At 39.8% G+C, this 10013-nt stretch overlaps 1 protein-coding gene across 7 annotated transcripts in view; it reads right to left on the bottom strand.

Annotated features, from left to right (window-relative positions):
• Positions 1-3318: 3318 nt before the first annotated feature.
• TSPAN9 (tetraspanin 9) overlaps positions 3319-10013 on the bottom strand; it is a 352108-nt gene continuing 345413 nt past the window's right edge. For all 7 annotated transcript variants that reach the window (XM_069968581.1, XM_069968550.1, XM_069968557.1 and 4 more), the window contains one exon: positions 3319-6584. In XM_069968581.1, the coding sequence (XP_069824682.1) occupies positions 6513-6584 (72 nt within the window). In that variant the 3' untranslated portion in view covers positions 3319-6512. The remainder of the gene's footprint in view (positions 6585-10013) is intronic.

Here is a 10013-nt window from a genome sequence, read left to right as displayed (position 1 = left end):
TGGTTGAATAAAAAACTATTTTATTACACCAGTAACATCATCTTTATTGGATGTCACTCATAAGGATAATTAAAGACAATCTCCTTTTGTTACAAGCCTGTTCCAAAAACTTGATCACAGGGTGATTGATTCTCCTACAGTGCCACCACAGGACAAATATAGCATTGCACATTGCCCATTAAAATCTGTGGGTTGACCTTGTAATGTTTGGAGGTGCTGGGTCCTCCAGAGTGAAACACTCTTTATAGTAAATCCTTAACAGGAAAGCTCCTTCTGTTTATGCAGAATTTCCAAAAAATTTATTTAAAAATGATTTTTCCAACCCTCACAACCCTTGTGAATGGTAATGGGTTGGCATATACAAGAATATTGGTTTATGCAAAGAACCTTGTCCATGACAACGTTACATTTTAGGGCTACGGCCGCACAACACCTTTTTGGCTATTTGATGGCCATTTTTTTGGACGGCCATAATTTTGCACCCAAGAAAAAGATTATTTCAAACCAACGACCGTTATTCCACAAATAATGGGCGCAAAATGAAGGCCATCCATAAAAATGGCCAAAAACAGATGTTGTGTAGTCGTGGCCTAGAGAAAACTCTGAATTAGATCTTAGTTAAAACTGAATGTCAGACCTCCATGAAGAAAGTTTTTGATAGCAGCAAATCAGCTCATGTCAGTTTCCATTCTGGAAAATGTAAATCTGACCTTATGGTCCCATTTTTTTAAATTTTTTAAAATTTATTTTAACACTTAAAGTAAACTGTCTTTTCAACTTGTTTCAAGAGGTTGTCCTACCAGTAACACAATGTATCATCACAGGGAGTCCAACTGTTGGGACTTCGAGAATAGGGTAAGCATTGACAGCAGGACATCCTCTTTCTCTTAATTGTTATGTTTGTTCTTAGATCAACTTTGTCATCACCCAAAACAGGAATAGAATGGAGTGGGGCTTAAAAATTGGCACCTTTTCTTATAATAAATGTCCACCTTTTAAGACCATTTTATGTTTGGGTTCAAAATTCTATATTGATACCTTAATATAAGGGTTGGAGTTTGGTTGGTTTCTGCAGCTTCTTCGAACACGAACATTCTGCATTTAATTCAGCGCATCTGAAAAAGTTGGTTGCCGCCCTAGGGAGTCCTGGAAAACATGGATACAGCCATAGGCTATAGCCATGTTTTTTTTTGATCGCAATCAACTTTTCCAGACGTGGGTAGTAGAGATGAGCGAACCTCGAGCATGCTCAAATCCATCCGAACCCGAACTTTCGGCATTTGATTAGCGGTGGCTGCTGAAGTTAGATAAAGCCTAAGGCTATGTGGAAAACATGGATATAGTCATTGGCTGTATCCATGTTTTCCAGACAACCTTAGAGCTTTATCCAAGTTCAGCAGCCACCGCTAATCAAATGCCGAACGTTCGGGTTCGGGTTCGGATGGACTCGAACCCGAACCCGGTTTGCTCATCTCTAGTGGGTAGTTAAATGCCGAGTGTTAGGGTTTTTAAAAAGTTGCAGAACCCAGACTCAAACTTGACGTTCGCTCATCTTTAGTGGTGGCCATTCAGAAAAATAAACATCCATGTAATACAGGGATGGCTTGACCAGTATGACCATCAGCCAGTACGGAAGCCATTCTTTGTTCTAGCTCATAGGGGGAGGTCCAAAGCGAAGAACCCAACTCTCTGATGTCTATTTGCCCTAGTATGGTCCATGGACAGAGGCTGTCCATATAAGACAACTCCTGTAAACTCCACGGCCACACTGGTGTGCCGAAGCACTGTATAGAAGAACAAGGCTCTGATATACTGTATATCAGGAAAAAAACATATAGAATTTTGAACCTAAGTGATGAATAATACTTGTTTGCCACTTTCTTCAAAAATTTCAAAGGAATGCTATATTCATACAATAAAAGAAGAAATCCCAGTCACTTCCCACTAAGTTCTTCCTATAAAAAAATGAATAATGAAATAAATATTGAAAAGGCAGAGTTCTTCCTAAAACAGTTCCATATTACAGTAATTTTGTAGGGCTCTTTATCCAGGCCCTTAAACATCACTATCAATATTTTACATGCAACCAGTGGTGATCCGACAACTAGTATCCAGACTGATTCGGAAAATGATAGGTTCCAGTTGTCAGCTGGAGAAGTGACCATGCATGTCAAAGTGCCAGGACCCACAGATAACGTTTTATGACATGTCCTATAAATATTTTACTTGACAATCCCATTAATATTTCCACATTCACATCATAGTGACGTGCAAGGTACCTTAAAGTGACAGTCCACCATTGAACACCATTTTATAATCTATATGAGTTGTAGTCGGAGCCTCAATTTCATAGTACATAGCTCCTATGATCTGTATCAGTAACCAAAAATTACATGGTGTTAGTAGGTGGACATTCACCTTAAGCTTTACATGGCAGTGATGGTTCTGTATAGCAAGTCACCTTAACATACTATAAAGATAATGTTGGTTAGCAGCAATTATGCAAATTTTAGCTAGCCATACACATAAGAAAGCTTGTTCAGCCAACAGGTTAAGTCTTTCCCATACATACTTGGTTAGACATGACAATAGGGTGAAAGCCTCCGCCAGACTCCTCTGAAGGTGGGTTATCTTGCCAAGAACAAAAGGTTCAGGCAGTTGAAATTCAACATACTCTAACATCTTCCATTGGGAAGTTGGGAGGCAACCATACACACAAGATGGTTGGCCGACACGTATCTAATGTATATGACCAGCTCAAGTCTATAGCGACAACATAACTATTGACCACAATGTTGAGATGGCATCAAACAAGACCAAAAATGCAATCAATTCCATCCATTCGTTCTCTGCAGCATTGAATCTTAAAGGAAAATTCTAGGTAAAACTGTGGGTCAGAGCATGACTTAGGGATTCTCTGGTTCCTCTCTTGGTAAGTTCCTATGTACAGACCCAATAGGGGTTCAATGTATTCCAGAGTCGCAGACTTATCCAATAGCTCCCGCTGATCACAAACACACTCTATAAGACACCATCTGGCACTAGCATTGGATAGAATTTAGAACAACCGCAATTTTTTGAGTAGAGTTCTTGCCACCCAAGCAGATTCCGTCATGAAGAACTGGTTTAGAGCACAAAGGAATCTACATGGGTGTCTACATCAACCCATCTAATTTTAATCCATGCTAGTCTTTAAAGGGGTTATCCAGTGCTACAAAAACATGGCCACTTTTGCCCCACTCTTGTCTCCAGATTGGATGGGGTTTGTAACTCAGTTCCATTGAAGTAAATGGAGCTTAATTGCAAACCACACCTGAACTGGAGACAAGAGCGGGGAAAAAGTGGCCATGTTTTCGTAGCGCTGGATAACCCCTTTATTAATGGTGCCCCATGTGCATCCACCAATATCCAATGGATCTCAGTATGTTCGCATAGACTATATAGTTGGTACTGGTACAGAGGAATTATTTTAATTTTAACTCCATATCGGAATGTCATTTAATATGAGGACTCTACGTCTGGTGTCACATGACTTTCCTTTTTGTCCTGGAAAAGAAAGCATCGCCCAGAGCACCATGTGATGGGAAGCTTCTGAAAATAAAGTCATATTCTCAACAGCAGAGAAAATACACAAATTTCGAAAAGTCACTTTTTTTTCCATTAAATACATTTTTCAGTTTTTTTTCCCTTCATGCATTTGGTACAGTAAGTGATCTTTTTGACCGATGACGATTTTATGAGTTCTTACAGATAACAATCCATGACGTTACTACTGTTAATTCAAGATGACTTGAAGAACATCAACAGAAACTGCTTACGTGTTGTTCACATCATATTATGGTTGCACGCCACCAATACACATTGGGATATTGTCAAGAAGGTTTTCAAACATATGCCACAGTTTAATAGACCAGATGTAAACAAACATACGGTATACATTTTTGGCCCAATTAGACTATGTTTGGCCAATTCGAATCTATAGGCCCATTTGGCTACACATTGGCATTGTTTTTCTGACAGGATGCCGATAAGTAACCTGATCACACTATGAGTAACAAGAGGACCTCTCATAGCATACATTGAAGCACCTTATTACAGTAAATTACAGTCCAATTACAGGGGTACAGTCCAAACATGATGCGGACAACCTCTTTTTTCTTCTCGCTCAACTGTCATGAATTTGTGAAGCAGCAAAAAGTAAGCAATGCCCTCACCACAGACCAAATTACGGCATTGTTAATAAAAGCAGCAATCAGACTAGAGGTATGTGCTGAAGTGTTTAGCAGGAATGTCCTTAAAAATATTGTTCGCGGTTTGTAAATGTGGTAGAGCGCTGGAAAATAATTTGTGCAAAGATACAGGCCAATTGTCTGTATGGTATATAATAGAGCAACAATCCATGCAATCTGTTCCACAAATTTTTTTTCTCATGATGGCCGGGATAGATGAGCAGATATCTCGTTAAAACTGATGGGACATCTGCCGAATATTGGACCCCATGAGCCATAAACACCATCCTCTTCCTCACAGGGAAGGATCATTCTTAGGTGTTATCCTTTAGGAATCCAATCCAAACTGGGCCAAATTTAAATAAGCCTGGTCAACTATAAAAGTATGAACAAATACTGGTGAATGGAGAAGATTCTCTTCTCTTGAACAAAGTGGCTTCCCTATGGGTTCTCTAAGAACTGTCTGGCTTCACACGTTCCTCTATACTGGTTCAGCCCATAAAGATAGACCATGATGTTTGGTTGAGCTTACTACCAATCCAATCCAAACTGGGCCAAATTGAAATAATCCAAGTATGGTCAACTGTAAAAGTACCACCAACTACTGGTGAATGGAGAAGATGCATTCTCTTGAACAAAATGGCTTTCCTATGGGCTCTCTAAGAACTGTCTGGATTCACACGTTCCTCTATACTGGTTCAGCCCATAAAGATAGGCCATGATGTTCGGTTGAGCCTACCATCACTTTTTAAATTACAAACGTACTATAGGTTCCTTAAACATAGACATCCAATAGAAATTTCCTCAATAGCTAAACGTCATCTTTTTCTTAAATGCAACATCAGCTCGGTACATCTTGCGACTTACAGAAATATTTTTTCATCAGTGCAAACATTGTTTCCCCAAATATACAGTAACTGGATTCACGAGACCTACTTTCCGAGTCCCTCTGGAATAATAACTTGCATTTTTTGTTTGTCCTCGAGTACATAATACTTTTTACGACAAGTATCCACTGTAATGTTAATGCCTCTTTGAGATTTTTAAATTGTAACAATAAATTTTAATATTGCAAATGGATTGTTGCTTTAAAGTAAAAATTTTCCACCCAAAAAATATGAATAAAATCAACACTGATGTCAAAATATAACTATACTATCAACCAAAGGCCACAATATATTCCAGCCACAGGATATAGACCCACGTGGACATGAACTGAAATTAGGCCGCCTTGGGTCTTGTAGAATGGATGTGGCCTCAAATGCATTTGCAAGGTCCAATATTTGGGGCCATAGGTCATTGTGGGAGGAGACATGTTGAGAATTTTTTTAGAGTGTTTTTTTTTTTTTTTAACCCAGGCTGATGGAATTTTATTATTCCTTAATACTGTGTCGAGGAAGGGACATGACAAGCACTTGGGGTACATATTGTCAATTTTCAACCCTGATCATATAATTTAGGTGGAACGAGACTTTAATATAACAAATTAACATCTGAATGCAATACATGACTATAAAAAAAACAGAACATAATCAATATACCTTTACATTATAAAAAAGGTAACATCTATGATGCAAACCTTACGTTTGGTTAGCAGAAGGGTAACTTGGCTATTGTACATAAACCAAAAAGAATTTTTCAATCGTATCTGAAATATTAACACTAATGCTCATGTCGGAAACTTACTGCAGGTGCATCCTTCAAAGATCACACAGAGCTTTGTAGGTTTTGTAGTTAAAATAAGATCTGTGGAAAATTAACCAGAAAGAGCAAAAATAACCAAAAACAAAAAATTCATAAACATGTCAATGAAAACGCTAGTCCTAATCAGAGTAACAAAAACATGTCCCATAAGGTACAAAAAAAATTTCAGTCCATTCCATGCGAACTGGCCCATATCACTAAGGTGAAGGGCTCTAGTTTTCGATGGCTTCCATAAGTCATCCATTTTTGTAGTGTTTTTTCGCCTCCCTTTTTTGGGGGAAATTCCAAAAAGTTCCAAAGGCGTAAGCCTATCGGTCATGTATTGGTTGAAGTCTTAAGTGTATTAGTAAGCAAAGCTTGCTCTTTCTCAGACGTTCAAGAAGACTGTTAGAGCGGGAAACTTGGCTCTAAGCATTTCCTTTCTTCTTTGGCAAATTAATAGCAGGTGTAAAATTGTGAGTCAGGTAACGTTAAAGTTTCGGCTGTGACGGTAGTCCGGTGACCAATGTTTGGATTCCTTGGTTCTTGACATTGTTTATGGCAAAGTGTATTAATACAAATGTCTTTTTCGAGAAGCCCCTAGGCGTCATATTTTTTGCCAGTCCTGTGGATTTGCTGGAAGAGGGTCATAGAAAAGGCCATTCCAAGTATCTGAAAAAGACGACAAATGGAATTAAGTCAATATAATATATCGCGTATAGAAACCCCCAGTGGATAAACATGTTCAATTTATACAACGGGATTACTTTATGTTTCATGGCCTGTTGCTCTGGTATCCAAGGCACTGTAAATCTGTTTACTTAGTAACGTATTTATCAAGGTTAAAAAAAGATACGTCCATCAAAGTTTGGCTAATTCCCCTGACTCCTGTAATTATATTGATCCGGAGATGGTCGGATGAAAGACCTTGGTACAATTATTTTAAGTACTTGACATAAAGGACAACAATAACTTCTCTCTTGGCTCAGAAATGGAAATCTGATCTGCTAATACGTGAGAACGCGTTCTTCTTCGGACCCTAAAACAGAAATGGTATCTCCCCGTAGCGATATGGACGCACTGTATTAAAATGTAGGGTCTCGAATATCCCTCTGTAAAAATAGAAGGATAAGAAAATCTTTTATGGGATAGGGATCTCCTCTCGTAAAAATTTTGTTGCGTTTCTAAATGAAGGAAATGTACTAACGCTGGTAGCTGAGATACAGCTTAGTGATCAAAGGGGCTTACTACGGGGGTTGGGGAGTTTGGTCTCTTTCTTGGAGTTTTTAAAACTTCCCGTCATTTAATGAAACAGCTTTACATTTTAACTAAACACCTATAAACCCATCCGATATGCATATGAAAAAAGATATGAAATTCATTGGTACAAAAAAACTTTATTGAAAAGTATCGCAAAAATAACAAGGACAAGGAAAAACAAAAACATTAATAAAAACAAGGACCCGGGAGGTGGGAGACCATACATATACCTGTCCTCATGTATGGTCTCCCACCTCCCGGGTCCTTGTTTTTATTTTTATTAATGTTTTTGTTTTTCCTTGTCCTTGTTATTTTTGCGATACTTTTCAATAAAGTTTTTTTGTACCAATGAATTTCATATCTTTTTTCATATGCATATCGGATGGGTTTATAGGTGTTTAGTTCATTCTTTGTACCATTCGTCAAATCCCCCCCCCCCCTGTTTCTTTTTCTGGGGTATAGGACGTTTATTATAGAATCCAGAATCTATAGGTGTTTTCTATCAGCTTTACATTTTAGTTAAAGGGAACCCGTCACCCCGGGCAGCACCCACAACCCACCCCACCCCTGGACAGGGCCCTGCATACATACCTGCTCTTTCATGTGTAGGTCCGAAGATCTGGCTGTCAGTTCAACTGCGCACTCAATATGTAAATGAGCAAAGATGAGTCCGATGGCCATAGGATTTCCAGTAGCCAGTGATTTCCTATGGCCATAGGACTCATTTCAGCTCATTTGCATATTGAGTGCGCAGATGAGCTGACGGCAAGATCTCCGTGGCAGGACGGGCACCGGGGGCAGGGCACACAGGAGTGGGTATGTATGCAGGGCCCTCTCTCAGGTTTGTGGTTCACATGAACCACGGGAGAGCGACGGAGACGCGTGCTTCACAGTGCTATTGCAGTTATGATGGCATATACGGTCAGCATCATTCAATTGCTAAACTGTTAGCACTGAGGTTTCCGTTCCCTTAATTTAACAATTACATTTTGCCATTTGCTCCAATTAGTCGATGACTAGGTTCCAGACCAGGCAGGGAGCCGCGCTGGCTGCATCGATAGTTTAAGAAGGTAAAAAAATTAGGTAAGAAAAATAATGTGCCTGTGTTGAAATCTTCCATTGCCGGAGGGATTAAGATCATTTCCTGCACATAAATGCTGATTGCTACGAATGCTGACAGTAGACTAGAACAAAGGGGCTCGGCAGGCAGAGAGAGCCTGGAAACGTATAAAGGAACATGAAGAAATCATGTGCTGAGGGTTTCCGTGTAGCCGCAGTATGGCTTCTGGTATGATTCATTCTGACTGTATTTACTGATAACTGCTGGGTAATAATCTCAGTGATTTATTCTTTTAGGGCACCCTTTAAAATCATGTGTCATATGCTAATTACCGGAACTTCCATTCTGACTGGTCGAGCAGTACCATACCATAGTATTTATTATGGCCAGGACTATGTTGTCCCCTTAAGCCAATCAGACTGGGTGGTATCATCAATATTTGCTATACCATTGATCTTAATCTGTCATCATTTAAATAAAGGAGAAATGTTGAACTGGGGGGACTTGGCCCCCAGAGGAAAAGGCTTAAAGGGGTACTCCAGCATTTTTTTGTTCTTTTAAATCAACTGGTATCATAGCTCACTGGTATCAAAGAGGGTACCCATGGATAGAACAGCACCGTACACAGAAAAGGGTGGTTCAAAAATGGACTGCTACAGCGGCTTCCCTGCGCCTGCGCCGATCTATCCATGGGTCGTGTTAGAGCGAATGTACCTGATGCTACATTCGCTTTAAATTTTAGGCTAGAAAACATGCCTGTCCTGACAACTATCTATAGCTTTAAAATGAAAAATCAAGTATAATCTTTGCTCAGAGGGTTTCCACCATCATATAATTATTATTGTACGGTTTGACCCTGCATTCCCATAGACTATGTAGTCTTTCTATAGTATATATCCCTAGATTGTGGCTTTCCATGTACTATCCTATCATAGAGGAGAGGCCATTAAATATCCAGGGGTAAATCTCCCCCCCCCCCCCCATAAATAGAGTGCCTTGCCTCTTATTTCTTATTAATCTTCACTTCCTGGTACCATCAAAACACACAGGGAGTAGAAGAAAATGCTGCTCAGCCAATCAATGAACACAGTGAAAACACGCCTCAGCCTGTGATTGGCTGGCTGGTTGTTTCCTGTGTGTTAAGTCAGACCAGGAAGCAAAGATCAGTAGGTTGAGCACCAGAACAGCAGTAGTGAAGGAGCAGTGAGGCGAGTACTAACATAGTCTACAACTATTGTAAAAAAAAAAAATCCCTAGATTTAAAAATACTGTATATTACTTTCCTCTATGCTACTTTACTTCTGGGTCTGTTCTGAACTTCCTGTCTGAAGCGGGTGGGTGGTGTTATCGGCCATATACTAAGTTGTGATTGAGCAAAGCCAAGTAGATGCACAATGATGTTGGAACACCAGTAATACTGACACCGGTTGAGGAAAGTAGACGTATGGCTAGAAGGTTAGGCATGTACCGCACATGCTCAGTGCCAGGGGGTGGGGGGGATGGTGCCCACAAGCCACTAGACTTTGACCAAGGTGCTTATAAGCAGTGCTCCCTGAATAAATGATGTTAAAAGAGTGACCCTCTTCGACCTCCTTCAAATGCCCTTTAGAACACATTGTTATTACAGGAGTCCTGCATTAAGTAATCCGTGAAAAGAGAAGCCGCTTCCATTCCACGCGCTCTGTAATGCGGCATGGTTGTCACAGCTCAGAGGTGAAGAAGCGTCGACCATAACTCTTCAAAGAGTCTCGCTTCTATCTTTAGAAAATGTATCAGCGGAA

This window comes from Dendropsophus ebraccatus, chromosome 1, assembly GCF_027789765.1.
Source record: "Dendropsophus ebraccatus isolate aDenEbr1 chromosome 1, aDenEbr1.pat, whole genome shotgun sequence".
NCBI lineage: Eukaryota > Metazoa > Chordata > Amphibia > Anura > Hylidae > Dendropsophus > Dendropsophus ebraccatus.
This window is presented reverse-complemented; position numbering and strand designations above follow the sequence as displayed.